Source organism: Canis lupus, chromosome 8, assembly GCF_011100685.1.
Source record: "Canis lupus familiaris isolate Mischka breed German Shepherd chromosome 8, alternate assembly UU_Cfam_GSD_1.0, whole genome shotgun sequence".
Lineage (NCBI taxonomy): Eukaryota > Metazoa > Chordata > Mammalia > Carnivora > Canidae > Canis > Canis lupus.
Window position 1 is genome coordinate 74893416 of NC_049229.1, and position 20613 is coordinate 74914028.

Below are 20613 nucleotides of genomic sequence, written 5' to 3' on the forward strand. Positions count from 1 at the left end.
CTGCAATTCTGGTCCTTTGAGAGCATCTGTGCCCTCCTTGAAGCCCCAGTCTCACTGCTAGGTGGTGCATTGCTCCTTATCTCACTTGTTGGATGACCTTATGTGCATGGACCACATATGTCTATAATTACTTCTTGAAACATAATATAATATTAGTACAATACTCAGTAGGCTTGTACAAACGAAAATGAGTCCTTAGGATCCAGAATCAGAGTAGGGGCGAAAATATGTTTACGACACTCTGAAACAAAACACCAGTGTCCAAAGTTCACCTCCAACATATAAATCAGAAAAAATTCGCCACACCATCTTTAGTATAAGAAAATATGGGATAGAGAAGTTAACATGTCAGAAGATTAGGGGGACTCAGGTCTTGTCACATCCCTGGAACAGCTGGATAGTTATTGAATCATTTCGAACATCCATAAAATTGATCAGAGTTGAAAAAAACAACAACAGCAATACTTCTAATAGAATACTGAGCAGGTTTTGGAGTGTTGGAGCTGTGCAGTGTTGACATTGGGGAGATACAACCATGAGGATGACAGCAGGAGGGAGGTTGCTTGCAGAAGCTACTGTTAAAGATTTTAAGGACAAGAGAGGAACATATGAACTTGTAGAATTCTACTCCTGAGGTGGACAAACCTCACATGACGGTGCTCAAATGGAAAAATGGGGAAATTTCCTGGAAGTAAGGACCCCCTAAGTGCCAAGAAGAAAAAGTGGCACCATGTGATGGATGGTTAAGAAGGACAGGAACCTGAAGACGTGTGAACATTGGGTCTGAGTGCAGGTGTTGTGCTTTGTTTCCATAAACTGAACACTGTGTGGTCATGGGACCTCTATTCTGAGACGAGCAGTCAGGAAGTAAACTGGCTCTCATGTCACCCCCTCACAGGACCTGCCCAGGTCCACATTACAGGAGCTTTTCATATTGTCATTTAGAGACCCATTCATGTGCCTGAGATAAACCAGCTCAGAGACAGGTACGGTGAACACATGATTCAGATGTCAACTGAGGACAGAAAGGGCTTGATGGCTCTCCTATGAGGGCTCCCTGAAGACTCTGGGGTGGAAACATTCAATCTCAGGCTAGAGATAGGAGGCCATGTTCATAACGGCTCTCTGATGCAGTCAGGAAGAGTCACAAAACCCCAATACAGGCCTCAACAAGGTGGGGTGTCAGCATCTACAGAGGAAACAATACCAACAGCAAATGATATCAATCCATTGCCAATTGCACTGTGCATTTAGACATCCAGGTAAGCTCAGCTCAGGTCGAGGGCTGCACACAGCAAGAGGAACTGTGTGCTCCATCCCTTCCACCATCATCTCACATCTATTTTCTGAGTGTTCATGTTTGAGGACAGCTTCTATTTGTATAAATGTTGATAAAATCATCACAGCCAACCAATGCCCTGCTTCTGAGCATTCAGAGCTACTCCCCTGCCTTTCTGTCTATGAGTGGACTTACCTTCCTTGAAATAGCTTCACTGTCATGTAAGTTCACATGTAGACTATGGAATAGGATGGTAGAGCTATTAGACATTGACATAACCAGGTCATGTTACCAGGTTGTTGCAAATTCCATGACAAAAATGACTGAATTTAAATAAAATGATAAGAGGTAAATAAGTCATGTAGGTCCCTTGAGGGGCTCCATTGAGGAAATCCTAAAGGGAAACTGATCTCATGGCCAGAGAGAGAGTCACAGATTGTTGAAATGAGGACACCGGCACCAAATGTTCATCCAGTGACAAGGGACACACCTAACAGCCATCAGTACAACACAACCCTGTAAGGTGATGGTGAGACACAAATCTCACTGGGTCATCACATCCTCATCTTCTGGAAATGTTATAACAGAACATCCTTAAACTGAAGTTTCAAAGTGTCTGAGTATCTCTGACTCTCTTGTATCATTGTTCTCTTTATGTTCAGTGTGTCCACTGTGACTTTTTGACAGATACCTATGGTTTGCAAAAGATTAGTCCTAGTTCCAGGTGAGAAATGCACCCTTCACTGGATGAGGGCGGTTACGTGATACTGCTCACAACAAAAACAGCAGGGCCATGCCAGTGCATCCATGTGTCCCTAATGTCTCTGTGTGTGACATAAAAATCTTAGGATTATATGTCCATACGCTGTGAAAAATGTCCAGGATGCTTTCTCAAGGATTGCTTTGAATATGTAGAAGCTTCTGGGCAACATAGAGATTGTCACAGTATTTATTTTTGTTTTAAGATTTTATTTATGCATTTATGATAGAGAGAGAGAGAGAGAGAGAGAGAGAGAGACAGGCTGAGGGAGAAGCAAGACCATGCAGGGAGCCTCAAATGGGACTTGATCCCAGGACTGCAGGATCACACCCTGGGCCAAAGAGAGGCGCCAAACCGTTGAGTCAAGAAGGGATCACCAATATTTTTGTTTTTGTTTTAAAGATTTATTCATTTATTCAGGAGAGTCACAGAGACAGAGGAAGAGACATAGGCAGAGGGAGAAGCAGGCTCCCTTCCAAAAGCCTGATGCAGGACTCCACCCCAGGACCCCAGGATCACAACCCTAGCCAATTGCAGAAACTAAACCTCTGAGCAACACAGGTGCCCTGACAATATTCGTTGTTGTAATCTGTAAGCACAGAATGTTTTCCATCTCTTTGTGTCTTCCTCAATTTCTTTCCTAAGTTGCCAAACAGGTAGAATCATTTTGGAAAAAAAAAACAGAAACAAAACTACAGCAGGAGGGCATAACAATGTTTGTAGAGAAGCTCTATTATAAAGCCTTTATCATCAAGATAGCCTGGTACTGGCAAAAACAACACATAGATCAATGAAACAGAGCAGAGAACGCAGAAAGGGACCCTCAGCTCTATGGACAACTACTCTTCAAAAAGCAAGAAAAAAATATCTAATGAAAGAAATACACATCCAAAAATGGATCTGAAAAATATTGGACAGCCACCTGCATAAAAATGAAAGTGGACCATTCTGCTACACAAAGCACAAAGATAATCTCAAAATAATGAAATACTGAAATCTGAGACAGCAGTTCATCCAAATCCTAGAGGCGAATTCAGGTAGCATCTTTTTGTCCTCAGTTTCAGTGACTGCTAAGAAGGCATCTCTCAAAAGGCATAGGAAACAAAGGGAAAAATAAACTGTTAGGACTTCATCAAGATAGAATCTGTACAACAATGCAACAGGCAACAAAACAAAAGGCAGCCTGCAGAATAGGACAAGATATTTCCATAACAAATTCAGCTCCCAACAAAACAATCAATCCAGTCAAGAAATGGGGAGAATACATGAACAGGCTTTTCTCCAAAGAAGACTGACAAATGGCCAACTGGCAGAGGAGAAAATGATCCACATGAGTTGTCATCAGGGAAATACAAATGAAAACCACACTAAGATCCCACTTATACAACTCAGAATGGATAAAGTAAAAAGGCCAGAAACAACAAATATAAGGGAGGATATTGAGAAAGTGGAAACCTCTTTCATTCCTGGTGGGAATTAGGCTTGTAGAGCCACTACCGAAAACAGGATGGAATGTCATAAAACATGAGAATAGAGCCACCTCAGGAACCAGCCATTGCACTTAAGGCCATTTACCCCAAAGACACAGATTTAATGAAATGAAGGGACACTTGCACCTCAATGTTCACAGCAGCAAAGTCCACAACAGCCAACTGTGGAAGGAGCCTCAGTGTCTATTGACAGATGAATGGATAAAGAAGCTGTGGTCTATGTATACAATGGGATATTAATCAGCCATTAGAAAAAACGAATACCCACCAATTGCTTCGACATGGATGGAACTGGAGGATATTATGCTGAGTGAAATATGTCAATCGGAGAAGGAAAAACATTTTATGGTCTCATTCTTGGGGAATATAAAAAACAGTGAAAGGGATTATAGGGGAATGGAAAGGAAATGAGTGGAAATATCAGAGAGGGTGACAGAAGTTGAGAGACTCCTAACTCTGGGAAAAGAACAAGGGGTAGTGGATGGGGAGGTGGGCGGGGGTTGGGGGTGACTGAGTGACGGGCACTGAGAGGGGCACTTGATGGGATGAACACTGGGTGTTATGCTATATGTTGGCGAATCCCACTCCAATAAAAATATACAAAAATAAGGTGTGCTTTATATATACAATGGGATATTACATAGCCTTCAGACACAATGAATATCATGAAATAATATTTCCGTCAACATGGATGGAACTGGAGTCATTATATTGAGAGAAATAAATCCATTACAGAAAGGCAATGATATGGTCTCATTGATATTGAAAGAGACCATAAGGGAAAGAGTGAAAAAGTGGGGTAAGACTAGAGAGGAAGACAAATCATGAGAGACACTTAAGTCTGGGGAAAAAAACTGAGGGTCACTGGAAGGAAGGAGGTGGGGAATGGGGTCACGGGGTGATCGGAGTTAAGGAGGTTACGTGATGTGATGAACACTGAGGGTATAGTGAATGTTGGTAAATTCAATTTAAATAAAGAAAAAAATGACTTCAGCCTCTGCCCCCTGTTGGAAAATCATACATGAACTGGGCAGATCAAACAACAGACACTCATTCTCACAGATCTGGCGTCTCAGTCATCTGAGGTCCAGGGACAGGAAGCTGTGGTGTCTGGAGAGCGCCCACATCCTACCCCGTCCTTTCCCAGGCACCTCAAAACGGGCCAGGGTGCAGGGAGCTTTCCCAATCCTGGTGTATAAGGGCCCTGATCCCATCATGAGGCTGCATTTCCAAACCTAAATGGTCCCCTAAGGCTCCATCTCCTCCCCCATATCATGGACATTAGGTTTCACCACAGGGATGGTAAAGGTCACAACCAGTTAGCTGACATAAGCACCTGAAGGATCCATGAGTTTTGCCCTGCAGGTCGAAGGTCCTTCAATCCAGCTCCTCTCCCTGAGGATCCTCATGGTCCAGTAGAAGCTACTGGTCGCTGAGCACACCAAGTACACATGACCTTCAGAACCAGATGGTTCCTTGGGAAGAGGACAGCATCCATCTGAGACCTGGATAGGATCTTGGACTATTTGTATTATTATTTAAAGTTTTGTGCCGCTTCCATATATTATTCATCTCCTTTCCATATGATTCAGACACTTGTCTACTGAGAATGTCCATGTTTCTCTTTTGTCCTTCCGGTTTTACCCTGGTTTAGTGAAATTCCTCACACCATATCCAGTCTTTATTAACTGGGAGCTCCTGAAATTCCCTCCTCATTCTTCTCCTCCACCCAAAGGAAAAGAAATCAAACAATAACCCAGGAGTTCCCTCTTTTGATGCAGTTGGGACACTAACTCCACACAAGCCCTTCCTGGAGCAGGACGCCATACCCACCACCGGCCCACAACACACACCAAGAGCCAGTGTCATTCCCTGGCACCATACAGGCATTTGTGACATGATGAGAGGCCGGCCTGGCTCTCATCAGACATGAAGGTGAAGGTGATGAAAGGTTATACTCTCATTATTGAGTGTGTGTGTGTGAATGACCTCTGAGTCCACTTCCCTACCATGTCAGCTGGGAATCTCTCTCACTCCCAGGCTGTTATTAACATTTTTGTATTATGTCTCTTTTCTCGTGTGTTGACTGGGGATTTCTATATACCAAAATGTGCAAGACAGTATGTTAGCTTGGGGTCCTGTGATCCATAGTGAGTGCCACTAGGACTCATGAAAAGGTTCAGATGATGTCAATGGAGTTATTTGTAATTGGTTAAAATTTTGGGTCAGGAAAAGTTAAGTATAAGTAAGTGCAAGTGATATCATTGAATTCTAAGTCTCTTAGAAAGAGACTGAATAGGTAAACACATAATCAAGTGTTGAGAGGGGCTCCCTGGGGGAAACTTCTCCTTGGAGAGGAAGCCCTGACCCTGACAGGAAACCTGCCCAGAACCAGCCTCTGCACCTGCTCCTGGGACTTCAAGATAGAAGTGGTGAGGAATGTGCACCCCCTGGTGGTCCTGATCCCCACCTACAGGGAGGTTTGTGTCTGGGATCACAATGATTTCCCCTGACTGTGTCTGCACAGTAATATATGGCCGTGTCCTCGGCTCTCAGGCTGTTCATCTGCAGATACAGCGTGTTCTTGGCTTTGTCTCTGGAGATGGTGAATCGGCCCTTCACAGCGTCTGCATACCTTGAGCTACTTCCATCATACCTAATCCATGAGACCCACTGCAGCCCCTGCCCTGGAGCCTGGTGGACCCAGCTCATTTCACTGCTACTGAAGGTGAATCCAGAGGCCACACAGGAGAGTCTCAGGGACCCTCCAGGCTTCACCAAATCTTCCCCAGACTCCACCAGCTGTACCTCTCCCTGGACACCTGCAGACACAAGACATCCTGGTCAAACAACTGTCCCACATCCCCAGTTTCTCTCACTCACTTCCACTCACAGACTCAAGGTCTCTGGTTCTCTATGAATTACCTTTTAAAATAGCAACAAGGGAATCCCAGCCGAGCACACACTCCATGGTGGTTTGTCTCTGTTGTGTCCTGATCAGTGAATCAGGTCACCTTGGGATCCTGGGGCTGGGGCTTCTCTCCCAGCTGCAGGGTCAGGACTGGGCCGGTTTAATCAGTGGAGGGAGGTCCCTATTTGCATGTCCTCTGACTATATAACCAGCTCCAGACTTACATTCATGTATTTAAAAGCCAGAACAAATGTGGCACCACAATTCTATAGCAATTTGTGTAGATGGCCTTCTGACTATATGAAGTTCTAGGCACAGTTCTTTTTGAGTTTCTGTGTGTATTTTCAAAGACACGCATCAATATAGGTCATTTTCTGGAGAAATTTCAATTTATTAGTAAAATTTAATCCTAAATATTTATTTTTCGTGCCAGTGTAAATCGGATTATTTTGTTATTTTGTATATGTAATTTGTTGTTATTTTGTAGGAATATATCTTTATTTTATTTGCTGATTTTATATCATGATTTTTTTTTTCTGAGCTCATGAGTTATTTTTCCAGTTTTTATGTAAGGTTTTTACTCATTGACTCTATTAAGATATTGTCATAGGAAAACTCATTATTTTCTTTACAGGTTACCAAGTTCTCTTTTTTTTTTTTAAAGTAGTTTTCTTGCTACGTTTTCTGGCAGGTCCTCCAGTCTGGGGCAGAAAGTATTTTCCTCTTGTCTTCAGGATGCTTTGCCTGTTCTAATCATGCAGTTGATATAAGGCAGACCTAGAGGAGACAATAAATTTCATTTTGCATGTGGATGACCTACCTAATATAAAGTGAGAGTTGACAACTCAAATCATGACTGGGTGTCTCTTCATGTCTTCCGCCCATTTATGATTGTAGTTTTCCCTTTGTGGTTGTTTAGTTTGGTAATTTGTTTTTCGATTTTGGAAACCTGCCATAATCTGGAGATAGATTTGCAAATCTCTTCTCCCATTGTTTTTATTCTTTTGGAAGATGTTATTTGTTCATTCATGAGAGACAGAGAGAGAGACAGAGAGAGAGACAGAGAGAGAGAGAGAGAGATGCAGAGACGGGCAGAGGGAGAAGTGGGCTCCCCACAGGGAGCCTGATGCTGGTCTCAATCCTAGAGCTCTAGGACTCCCTGAGTCAAAGACAGATGCTCAAGCTACACAGGGATCCCAATATTTCCAATTTGTTAGGTTGCCTTTAAATTATGTTGAGTGTTTCCACAGCTGTAAGACAGCTCCTTCCTTGGTGTAGTCCATAGAGTTCATTTTTACTTTTGTTTCCCTTCCCTTTGGAGATGCGAGTACCAGGAACCCGTTTGCGGCCGAGGTCACAAAATCTCCTTGATTTTGATTGTTTCTTGCCTCACATTTAGGTCTTTCATCTACTCTGAGTTTATCTTTGTGTGGAATGTAAGAATGGCCCAGGTTCATTCTTCTACTTGCAGCTGTCCAATGTTCCCAACACCACTTGTTGTAGAGATTGTCCTTTTTCCAGTTGATAGTTTTTTGTACTTTGTTGAAGATAAGTTGACCATAGAGCTGTGTGTCCATTTATGGGTTCTCTATTCTATTCCACTGACCATGTGCCTGTTTTACTGCCACTATTATACTGTTTGGACGATCACAACTTTGAAATCCGGAATTGTGATGGCTTTTGCTTTTTTTTAAGGTTTATTTATTTACTCATGAGAGACACAGAGAGACAGAGAGAATGGCAGAGACACAGGCAGAGGGAGCAGCAGGCACCATGCAGGGAGCCTGATATGGGACTCATTCCCAGGTCTCCAGGATCAGGCCTGAACAAAAAGGTAGTGCTACAATGCTGAGCCACCCAGGTTGCCCTGATTTGTTTTTTGTTTCAACATTCTTTTGCCTAGTCAGAATCTTTTCTGTTTAGTTCTAAAATTTAGACTTGTTCCATTCCCTAGAAAAATGTTGGTGGTGTTTTGATAGTGTTCATATTGGATGCATAGATTGCTGTTGGTGGCTTAGATATTATATGAATATTTATATTTCCAATACAAGAGAATAGACTGTTTTCCAAATATTTCTGTCTTCTTTAATGTCTTTCATATGTATTTTAGAATTTTTAGACTATAGGTCCTTTCCTCTTTGGTTAGGATTATTCCTCATTATCTGAAGTTTTTTTGTTTTTCAAATTTTATTTCTTAATTATTTTTCATTGCAGTGCACTTTGCCAACATATAGTATAACACTCAGTGCTCATCAGGTCAAGCTTCATAGCCCGTCACCCAGTCACCCCTATCTCCAGCGACCTCCCTTACCACTCACTACCCCTTCCCAGAGTTCCTTTCCCAGAGTTAAGAGTCTCTCATATTCTGTCGACCTCTCTGGTATTTCCCACTCATTTTATCTCCTTTCCCCTTTACTCTTTTTCACTACTTTTTATATTCCCTAAAGGAATGAGACCATATATTCGTTCTTCTGCGACTGACTTACTTCACTCAGCATAATACCCTCCAGTTCCATTCACGTCAAAGCAAATGGTGGGTGTTCTTCATTTCTAATGGCTGAGTAATATTCCATTGTATATATAGGCCACATCTTCATTATCCATTCATCTTTTGATGGACACCGAGTCTCCTTCCACACTTTGGCTACTATGGACCTTGCTGCTATAAACATTGGGGTGTGGGTGTTGTAGTTTTTCACTGCATCTGTATCTTTGTAGTAAATCCCATTAGTGCAATTGTTGGGTCGTAAGAAATCTCCAGGGGAAGTCGAGAGATTCATAATATCTAGAACTAGACATTACATTCAAAATATTGAATTAGAAACAGACATCCGTTATTGATGTCAGGTGGTGAAATTAAGGGGAACAGCACAGAGTAAACCTGAATCGTCGAGAGCTGACCTATTCCTTATAGAGGAATAGTAGCTCCAGATTAATGCCAGTAGACACTTGTTCATGCTTTCTGAGTATCCAATAGCACCTAGTATTAACAGGCCTTTCCCATCAGTGCAGGAAGTCCTGAAACACGGATGTCATGAGATGATGGGTGTCTGGACAGGATGAAAGTGAGGTGTGGGCCTGGTTGAATTAGGAAAGGCAGCTGTGGTTTCAATTTCAACCTGAAATCTGGCATTGTGATGCCCCCAGCTATGGTTTTCTTTTTTAAAATTCCCCTCGCTATTCGGGGTCTTTTCTGATTCCATACAAATCTTAAAATAATTTGTTCCAACGCTCTGAAGAAAGTCCATGGTATTTTGGTAGTTTGTGGCTTTACAGGAATGCGTCCATTTCTTCTAGACTGCCTCATTTATTGGCATATAGCTGCTCATAATATGTTTTTAAAATCGTTTGTATTTCCTTGGTGTTGGTAGTGATCTCTCCTTTCTCATTCATGATTTTATTAATTTGAGTCTTTTCTTTCTTCTTTTCAATAAGGTTGGCTAATGGTTTATCTATCTTATTAATTCTTTTAAAGAACCAACTCCTGGTTCTGTTGATCTGTTCCACGGTTCTTCTGGTCTCGATTTCATTGAGTTCTTCTCGAATCTTAATTAACTCTCTTCATCTGCTGAGTGTAGGGTCCATTGCTGTTTTTTCTCTAGCTCCTTTAGGTGTAAGGTTAGCTTTTGTATTTGAGTTCTTTCCAGTTTTTGAATGGATGCTTGTATTGCGATGTATTTCCCCCTCAGGACTGCTTTTGCTGCATCCCAAAGATTTTGAATGGTTGTATCTTCATTCTCATTAGTTTCCATGAATCTTTTTAATTCTTCCTTAATTTCCTGGTTGACCCTTTCATCTTTTAGCAGGATGGTCCTTAACCTCCACGTGGTTGAGGTCCTTCCACACTTCTCAACGTGATTTAGTTCTAATTTCAAGGCTTTATGGTCTGAAAATATGCAGGGGATGATCCCAATTTTTGGTATCGTTTCAGACCCGATTTTGACCCAGTATGTGGTCTATTCTGGAGAAAGTTCCATGTGCACTTGAGAAGAATGTGTATTCAGTTGAGTTTGGATGTAAAGTTCTGTAGATATCTGTGAAATCCATCTGGTCCAGTGTATGATTTAAAGCTCTCGTTTCTTTGGAGATGTTGTGCTTAGAAGACCTTTCGAGGGTAGAAAGCACTAGATTGAAGTCACCAAGTATAAGTGTATTATTATCTAAGTATTTTCACTTTGGTTATTAATTGGTTTAAATATTTGGCAGCTCCCACATTCGCAGCATATATATTGAGGATTGTTAAGGCCTCTTGTTGGATAGATCCTTTAAGTATGATATAGTGTCCCTCTTCATCACTCACTACAGTCTTCGGGGTAAATTTTAGTTTATCTGATATAAGATATACCCCTGCTTTCTTTTGAGGACCATTTGAATGGTAAATGGTTCTCCAACCTTTTATTTTCAGGTTGTAGATGTCCTTCTGTCTAAAATGAGTCTCATGTAGACAGCAAATAGATGGGTTCGGCTTTTTTATTTATTTATTTTTTTAATTTTTATTTATTTATGATAGTCACACAGAGAGAGAGAGAGAGAGAGAGAGAGGCAGAGACACAGGCAGAGGGAGAAGCAGGCTCCGTGCCGGGAGCCCGACGTGGGATTCGATCCTGGGTCTCCAGGATCACGCCCTGGGCCAAAGGCAGGCGCCAAACCGCTGCGCCACCCAGGGATCCCTGGTTCGGCTTTTTTATCCAGTCTGAAACCCTGAGCCTTTTGATGGAGTCATTAAGCCCGTTCACGTTCAGTGTTACTATTGACAGATATGAGTTTAGTGTCATCATGATATCTATTCAGTCCTTGTTTTGTGGATTATTCCACTGAAATCCTTCTTAAAGGTGAATTTTAAGATTCCCCTTTCAAATTTCTTGCATAGCTGGATTGGAGGTCACATATTCTTTCAGTTCCTGCCTGTCTTGGAAGCTCATATCTCTCCTTCCATTTTGAATGAGAGCCTTGCTGATAAAGTATTCTTGGTTGCATGTTCTTCTCATTTAGGACCCTGAATATATCCTGTCAGGCCTTTCTGGCCACCAGGTCACTGTGGAGAGGTCTGCTCATACCCTAATATCCTCCACATAAAATTCAGCGATTTCTTGTGTCTTGCTGCTTTAAGGATCTTCTCTTTATCTTTGAAATTTGCAAGTTTCACTATTAAATTTCGAGGTTTTGAACGGTTTTTATTGATTTTAGGGGGGGTCTCTCTAATTCCTGGATCAGAATCTGAACTGACGTCAGCACCAGAAGGATCCATGGGTTATTCCCTGCAGGTGGAAGGTTTTCCAATCCACCTCCTAACACTGAGGTTCCTCATTGATCCAGTAGAAGCTTCTGGTCTCTGAGCACATGGTGTATACATGACCTTCAGAACCAGATTGTGACCTTGGGGAGAGGACAGCTTCCATTTGAGACCTGAGTAGGATCTTGGCCTATTTGTATTATTACTTAAAGTTTCGTGCTGCTTCCATATATTATTCATCTCCTTTCCCTATGATTCAGACATCTGTCTACTGAGAATGACCATGATTATATTTTTTCCTTCCAGTTTGATGCTTGTTTAGTGAAATGATTCCTCACACCATGTCCAGTCTTTACTGCCTGTTACCTCCCTGACATTCCTTGCTCATTCTTCTCCTGCACACATTGGATAAGAAATCAAACAGTAACCCAGGAGTTCCCTCTTTTGATGAAGTTGGGACACTAACTCCACACAAGCCCCTCCTGGAGCAGGACCCCGTCCCACCACTGACCCACAACACACACCCAGAGCCAGTGTCTTTCCCCAGCACCATCCAGGCATTTATGACCTGATGAGAGGCCTGCCTGGCACTCATCAGACATGAAGGTGAAGGTGATGAATGGTTATACTCTTGTGATTGTGTGTGTGTGTGTGTGTGTGTGCATTTGTGTGAATGACCTCTGAGTCCACATCCCTACCATGTCATGATGTCATGCAGGAAATCTCTCTCACTCGAAGGCTGTTATTAACATTTTTGTAGAATGTCTCTTTACTCTTGTGTTGACTGGGGATTCTGCTATACCGCAATGTGCAAGACAGCATGTTAGCTTGGGGTCCTGTGATCCACAGTGATTACTACTAGAACTCATTAAAAGGTTAAGATGATGTGAATTGAGTTATTTGTAATTGATTAAAATTTCGGGTCAGGAGAATTTAAGTACAAGTAAGTGCAAGTTCTATAGTTGAATTCTAGGTCTCTAAGAAAGAGACTGAATAGGTAAACACATAATCAAGTGTTCAGAGGGGCTCCCGGGGGGAAACTGCTCCATGGAGAGGAAGCCCCGTCCCTGACAGGAAACCTGCCCATAACTTCAATCTGAAACTGCTCCTGGGCCTTCAAGACACAAGTGGTGAGGAGTGTGCACCCCCTGGTGGTCCTGAACCCATTCTACAGGGAGGTTTGTGTCAGGGCTCACACTGAGTTCACCTCACTGTGTCCTTCACACAGTAATACACAGCCGTGTCCTCGGCTCTCAGGCTGTTCATCTGCAGATACACTGTGTTCCTGGCGTTGTCTCTGGAGATGGTGAATCGGCCCTTCACAGCGTCAGTGTAGTATGTGCTACTTCCATCATAGCTAATAGCTGTGACCCACTGCAGCCCCTTCCCAGGGGCCTGGCGGACCCAGCTCATGCTGTAGCTACTGAAGGTTAATCCAGAGACCACACAGGAGAGTCTCAGGGACCCCCCAGGCTTCGCCAGGTCTCCCCCAGACTCCACCAGCTGCACCTCACCCTGGACACCTGCAGACACAAGACATCCTGGTCAAACAACTGTCCCACATCCCCTGTTTTGCTCACTCACCTTCACTCACAGACTCAAGGTCTCTGATTCTCTATGAATTACCTTGTAAAATAGCGACAAGGAAAACCCAGCCGAGCACAGACTCCATGGTAATTTGTCTGTGTTGTGTCCTGATCACTGAATCGGGTCACCTGGGGATCCTGGGGCTGGGGCTCCTCTCCCAGCTGCAGGGTCGGGACTGGGCTGGTTTAATCAGTGAAGGGAGAGCCCTATTTGCATGTCCTCTGACCAAATAACCAGCTACAGACTTACATTCGTGTATTTAAAGCCAACACAAGTGTTGCACCACAATTCTATAGCAATTTGTGTAGATGGCTCTCTGACTATATGAAGTTCTAGTGACAGTTATTTTTTAATTTCTTGGTTCATTTCAAAAGACACATCAGTATAGGTCATTTTCTGGAGAATTTTCATCTTGTTAATAAATTTTAATCCTAAATATTTATTTTTGGTGCTAGTGGAAATCGGATTATTTTGTTAATTTTGTACATGTAATTTTTATTTATTTTGTAGGAATATATCTTTATTTTATTTGCTGATTTTATATACTGATTATTTTGCTAAGCTCATGAGTTATTTCTTCCAGGTTTTATGTGACATTTTTACTCATTGACTCTATTAAGACATTGTCATAGGAAAACTAATTATTTTCTTTCCAGGTTACCACTTTTTCTTTTTTTTAATGTAGTTTTCTTGCTACTTTTACTGGTAGGCCCTCCAGTCTGGGGCAGAAAGCATTTTCCTCATGTCTTAAGGATGCATTGTCTGTTCTATTTTTTTACGTGCATCCTATGTTTATTGCAGTATTTTTAAATAATAAATTTATTTTTATTGGTGTTCAATTTGCCAACATACAGAATAACACCCAGTGCTCATCCCGTCAAGTGCCCCCTTCAGTGCCCGTCACCCATTCATGCCCTCCCCCCTCCACGTCCCCTTCCACCACCCCTAGTTCATTTCCCAGAGTTAGGAGTCTTCCATTTTCTACCTCCATTTCTGATATTTTCTACACATTTCTTCTCCCTTCCCTTCTATTCCCTTTCACTATTATTTATATTCCCCAAATGAATGAGACCATACGTTTGTCCTGACTTTTGCATTGTTTTTTCTAAGTTTTTATTTATTTACTCATGAGAGACACAGGGATACAGAGATAGTGGTAGAGACTCAGGCAGAGGGAGCAGCAGGCACCATATAGGGAGCCGGATATGGGACTTGTTCCCATGTCTGCAGGATCGAGCCCTGGACAAAAAGGCAGTGCTAAAACGCTGAGCCACCCGGGCTGCCCTGATTTGTTTTTTGTTTCAACATTCTTTTGCTCACTCAGAATCTTTTCTGTTTATTTACAAATTTTAGGCTTGTTGCATTCCCTAGAAAAGTGTTGGTGTTTTGATAGGGTCCTATCCTGAGGCTTCACCCTCCTTCCCTAAGTGTTCCCCTAAGGCTCCACCTCCTTCCCAATTTCAATGTCATTAGGTTCCAACATAGGCATGGTAGAGGTCACACAGACGGAACTGATATCAGTGCCTGACTGGTCAATGAGTTATTCCCTGCAGATGGAAGGTTCTCCAATCCAGCTCCTCATCCTGGGGATAAACATGGATCCAGTAGAATCTTCTGGTCTCTGTGCATAGTGTACCCATTACCTTCAGTACCACCTGGTGACCTTGGGAGAAGACAGGTTCCACCTGAGACCCTGGGTAGTACCTCAGGCATCTTCTATTATCATTTCATGATTTGTGCTGCTTTCTTGAGATCACTAACCATTTTCCAATATTTCATGTTGTTTCTCTCTACGTCGATTTTTTTATAGGTGCTTATACAGGTTAACCTATTTTGGACATCCTCAACATGGAGATATTTGTAATTTATTCCTATTTAGTGACAAGTGTAAGAAGTGTAAGCAACTGTGTGCTCTGTGAATATAGAAATAACTGTTTCTTATAAAGAAACAAATTTTAAAATCACACACTGAAGTAGTCAACTCATAATCTTGAGTCTATAGAGGCTCCCTGGGGGAATCTGCTCCATGGAGAAGATATAGAGCCCTACAGGAAACCTGCCCAGAACCTCCATCTGAACCTGCTCCTGGGCCTTCAGGACAAGAAGTGGTGAGGAGTGTGCACCCACATCATTTATTTCCCTTAACCTTTCCTCATGGTCTTTTGTTTTCCCTTTTTTTCTCAGCTTCCTTCCTTGCCATCAACTTGTATTCTATGTCACTCACTCTTTCTTCTATGTCATTAAGACTCGTCATTAGCACTGAGGTGGGCACTTGATGGGATGAGCACTGAGTGTTATTCTGTATGTTGGCAAATTGAACACCAATAAAAAATAAATTTATTATTAAGAAAACAGACTCATCATTAGGACTTCCAGTTTATATTGCATCTCATTCGATTGAGATTTTTAAATTTTGTCTAATTAGATGTAAATTCTGAATTCATGAAGTCTCTTGATCCTTTATGCTTTTTCCAGAGCCACTAGTATCTTTCCAATTATGCTTCTGAGTGGCTTTCTGAATACGAGTTTTAATCAATGTTCTGTAAGTCTGAGGCAGAGAGTATTGTTTCTGTTTCTTTCTTTTGTGGTTATTTCTTCTGTCTAGCCATTTTGCTCAGTGCAGAGTGACTGTTTCAGCGGGCTGCATCAAGAATATTAACCACAACCTGAGTAAATTTCACCCTAGATAATTCTGACAAGGTAGGAGGCCAGAAATTGAAAACAAAATACAGAATGAAATAAAGCAAAAGATCCCCTTAACTGAAAATCAAATTTTAAAACTAAGTAGTAAACAATAAATTCCAAGAATCACAAAGGAGAGAAAAAAAAGGAAAAGAAGAATTAAAAAGGGGAAAAACCAAAAGTAAACAGGAAAGAAAGGAAGAGTACCATCTAGTTCTATATACTGTAAATCCCTCATATACCCCTCTAGGTTTCCAGCGCTGCTGGTCAAGAACTTGCTCCTCTCCTGACCTTACAGTTGGCGTTCTTGGGGTGGGGCTTGCTGAGCTGATTCTCATGTGCATGTGCCTGGTTGGAGATTCCAGATTCAAGAGATCTAATTGTGCTTTTAGATACTATTCTCTTTATCCACCAGCCTACTTCAGATGACTGACAACAGCTCTTGCAGGATCTCTTCACCACCGAAGAGAGACAACGAATTCAGATGGAAGCCTGGAAGTCTGTCCTGGGAGAGGACAGACAGCTGACTCAAAACCCAGACCTCATAAATGCTGCCTTCTCTTTATCCCGCCCCACCTGGGACTACAACTCAGCTGAAGGTAAGGAGAGGCTCCAGGTCTACCACCAGACTCTAATGGCAGGTCTCCAGTCTGCCGCTTGCAAGCCTACCAAACTGGCCAAGGTATATGATGTGAGACAGGGTAAGGATGAGAGTCCAGCAGCCGTCTTAGATAGAATCATGGAAGCTTTTAGGCAGTACACCCCTATGAACCCAGAAGCCCCAGAAACAAAGGCTGCAATTATCATGGCTTCTGTTAACCAGGCCGCTTTGGATATTAAAAAGAAATTGCAAGAGTAGAGAGACTAGGAGAGAAGAGCTTGCAGGACTTAGTAATAGTAGCAGAAAGAGTCTATAATAATAGAGAAAGTTAGGAAGAGAAACAAGCCAAACTATGTGACCATCAGACCTGAGGCCTGGCCAAGATCCTGCTGGTCACAACCATGGAGGACCCCCGGGAACGACTGAGGCACCTCAAGAAGCTGGCTTCAGGGACATGTAAGGAGGATGGCCCTGGTCCCCATCAGGAGTGCCCTAAGCTGAACAAAAACCAATGTGCTTTTTGCAAAGAAGAGGGCCACTGGGTAAAAAAACTGAGGTACGGTTTTCCTGTTAAGATTGGATCAGACAACAGCTCAGGATTCGTCTCTAAGGTAACACAGGGAGTGGCACTAGCACTTGGGGCAGACTGGAAATTACATTGTGCATATAGGCCCCAAAGCTCAGGACAGGTAGAGAGGGTGAACAGAATATTAAAAGATACTTTAACTAATTAGACTGGCGGGGACTGGGTGACTCTCCTCCCCTTCGCCCTATATAGGGTGAGGAACTTCCCATATAAGATCGGACTGACTCCCTACGAGATAATGTTCGGTCTTCCTCCACCTCTTATCTCCAATTTAAAACCTGAGGTACTTGCTGAATTTGATAATCACTAACTCCTTCTCTCCCTCCAAATGTTACAACAAATCCATGAGCAGTTGTGACCATAGATGATGGCCTTCTAAGAGACTGGGCGACCTCTGGGTCCCATGGATACCGGCCAGGTGACTGGGTGTAAGTGAGGAGATACCACCAGACACTTCAACCTCGCTAGAAGGGACACTAAATTGTGATCCTGACCACTCCCAATGCTCTCAAGGACGATGGTATTACTCCCTGGGTCCACTACACCCACTTCTGGACAGCTGACCCACACGCCATTATCATGGACTTTGTTCCAGAATGGAAAGGCCACAATCCCCTAAAGCGAAGACTGCATCGTTCTTACTTACCCCATTAATGTTGCTTATGCTCTGTCCTCTTTGTGCCACGACCAATCCCCATTAGCAATTTAAAAATGTGCACCCAATTCAGCCTTGCTTTTAAAGTCTTTTAAGGTTTAAAAAGATGGGAGCATCTTAAGTGTAGAGAGGCTTTTGCAAGCAAGGAGGGGGGTTATGTGCTGCCCCAAAAGAGGAGTGTTGCTTCTTTACTGGCCACTCAGGAAAGGTCCAGGAATCTGTGGCAAAAGTCAGAAAAGGTTTGGCTAGACATAAACGGGAGCAAGAACAGCAACAAGGTTGGTTTGAATCATGGTTTAATCATTCCCCCTGGCTCACTCAGAGACCAACGTGGACCCATGTTTGGGTCTTTCCTTAGGTTCCTCTGTGAGGGGAAAATGTGGAGGCGGAGAAAAATTAAGGCCATTCCATCACAAGTTTAGCATTATCACAAGTACACCCATCTTAGGCCCCTGTAAATAAGAGCTGAACTTTACAGAAAAAACTGCAGAATGTCCTCAGCAGGGAATCCCATATCACAAGAAAACAGCCCAAGCCAGTGGCAGAAAGCCCCATATTAGAATGAGAACAGAGCTCCATGCCCTTGAAAGCCCCATATCAGAATGTAAACAGAACTTGAGAAATACCTCCACCCCTTCTGAAAATCCCCTAGACCAGTCCATAAAAAAACCAGCTGTAACCCACTTCAGGGTCAAAGTCCCTGCTTCACTGTGTTGGGTATACTGGGATCCAAGATCGAGCTTGCTAATAAACCCTCTTGCACTTGCATCGGTGTTGACTCCTTGGGGGTTTCTCGGATTTGCAATATTGGGCATAACAGATCAGCATTAAGGAGGGCATGTGATGTGAAGAGGACTGTGTGTTATACAATATGTTGGCAAATTGCATTTAAATAAAGACAATATAAACTACTTTATCCTGGGTCCCCTGCTGGAACATCCTACATAGACTTGATGAATCAAACAACAGACACTCATTCCCATAGACTTGGAGCCTGGGAACAGTGAGGTCCAATAGTAGGCATATGTGGTGTCTGGCGACCGCCCACATCCTAGCCTGTCCATTCCCTGTCACCTCACATTGGTCCAGTGTGTGGGAGCTTTCCCGGTCCTGGTGTATAAGGGACATGATCCCATCATGAGGCTGCACACCTTCTGACCTAAGTGCTCCCCTAAGGCCCCACCTCTGCCTCACATCACATGGGCGATAGGTTTCAGCATGCAGATGGTAGAGGTCACACCCAGGGAACTGATATCAGCACCTGAAGGATCAAGGGGTTGTTCCATGCAGGCGGGAGGTCCTCCAATCCAGATCCTAACCATGAGGATCCTCATGGGTCCAGCAAAAGCTTGTGGTCTCTGCATGTGCACACTGTTCACCTGATCTTCAGAACCAGCTGGTGACCTTGGGGAGAAGACAGCTTCCACCTGAGGCTCCACGTAGGACCTTGGTGTATTTGTGCTATAATTTTGTGTAATGTGCTTCTTCCATATATCTTTAATCTCCTTTCCCAGAGAATCAGATATTTGTCTACTTAGAATGACCATTTCTCTCTTTTGTCTTCCCAATTTCTATACTCGTTTAATGTAATTAATCTTCACACCATTATTTTGTTCTTAAATTTTCTCTTTAATGTTTATATTATATGTATATTGTATACTTATTTTTTCTAATTTCATTTTATTTACTTTAAAAATATTTTATGATATGTATTCCTACAAGAGGTATACAAACATGATATGTATTCCTACAAGAGGTAAACTCACCATTTGCTTCGATGTGGATGGAACTGAAGGGTATTATGCTGAGTGAAATAAGTCAATCAGAGAAGGAAAAACATTATATGGTCTCATTCATTTAGGGAATATAAATAATAGTGAAAGGGAATATAGGGGAAGGGAGAGGAAATAGGTAGGAAATATCAGAAAGGGAGACAGAACATGGAAGACTCCTAACTCTGGGAAATGATCTAGGAGTGGTGGAAGGGGAGGAGGGAGGTGGGTGGGGATGACTGGGTGGCAGACACTGAGGGGGGCACTTGATGGCATGAGCACTGGGTGTTATTCTTTATGTTGGCAAATTGAACACCAATAAAAATAAATTTATTATTAAAAAAAACAAAATGATCCACATGAATTTTTATCAGGGAAATACAAATGAAAATCGCAAGGAGATACCACTTCTACAACTCAGAATGGATACACTAACACAGCTGGAAATAACAAATATTGCAGAGCATGTGGAGGAAGGGAGGATTCTTCCACTGTTGGTAGGAATGAAAGCTGGTGCAGGCTCCTCAGATAATGGAATCAAATTTATTCAAAAACTGAGAATAGAGCCACCCTATGACCCAGCCATTGCTAAACTGGGTATTAGCTTCAGAGACACAGATATTGTTAAATAAAGGTCACCTGCACCCCAATGTTCACTGCAGCTATGTCCACAATAATTAAACTTGGAGGAACTATGGTGTTCCTCGACAGGAAAAAGGATAAAGAAGATGTGGTTTATATATAAATTGAAGTATAATTAAGTTGCTAGAAATTTTGTATAACATGAAGGAACATTCACGTCCACATGGTTGGAACTTGAGGTATTATATTGAAGAAAATAACCCAATCACTGATAGGCAATGATATGGTCTCAGTCCTATGTGGAATATAAGAAATATTGAAAAAGACCAAAAGAGAAGGAGTGGAACTGACCGGGGTAATACTAGAGAGGAAGGTAAACCATGAGAGTCACTTAACTCTGGTAATTAAACTGAGGGTCACTGGAAGGGAGGTTGTTGTGGGGATGGGGTAACTGGGTGATGGGCATTAAGTAGGG

At 42.5% G+C, this 20613-nt stretch overlaps 2 gene segments (V, D, J or C); both read right to left on the bottom strand.

The window, feature by feature from the left end:
- Window positions 1–3499: 3499 nt before the first annotated feature.
- Window positions 3500–6500, bottom strand: LOC119876545. The segment is given in 3 exon segments: window positions 3500–3532; window positions 6044–6351; window positions 6455–6500. Coding segments are annotated over 3 exon segments (387 nt in total).
- Window positions 6501–12876: 6376 nt separating this feature from the next.
- On the bottom strand, window positions 12877–13461 carry LOC106559121. The segment is given in 2 exon segments: window positions 12877–13196; window positions 13300–13461. Coding segments are annotated over 2 exon segments (366 nt in total).
- Window positions 13462–20613: the final 7152 nt, after the last annotated feature.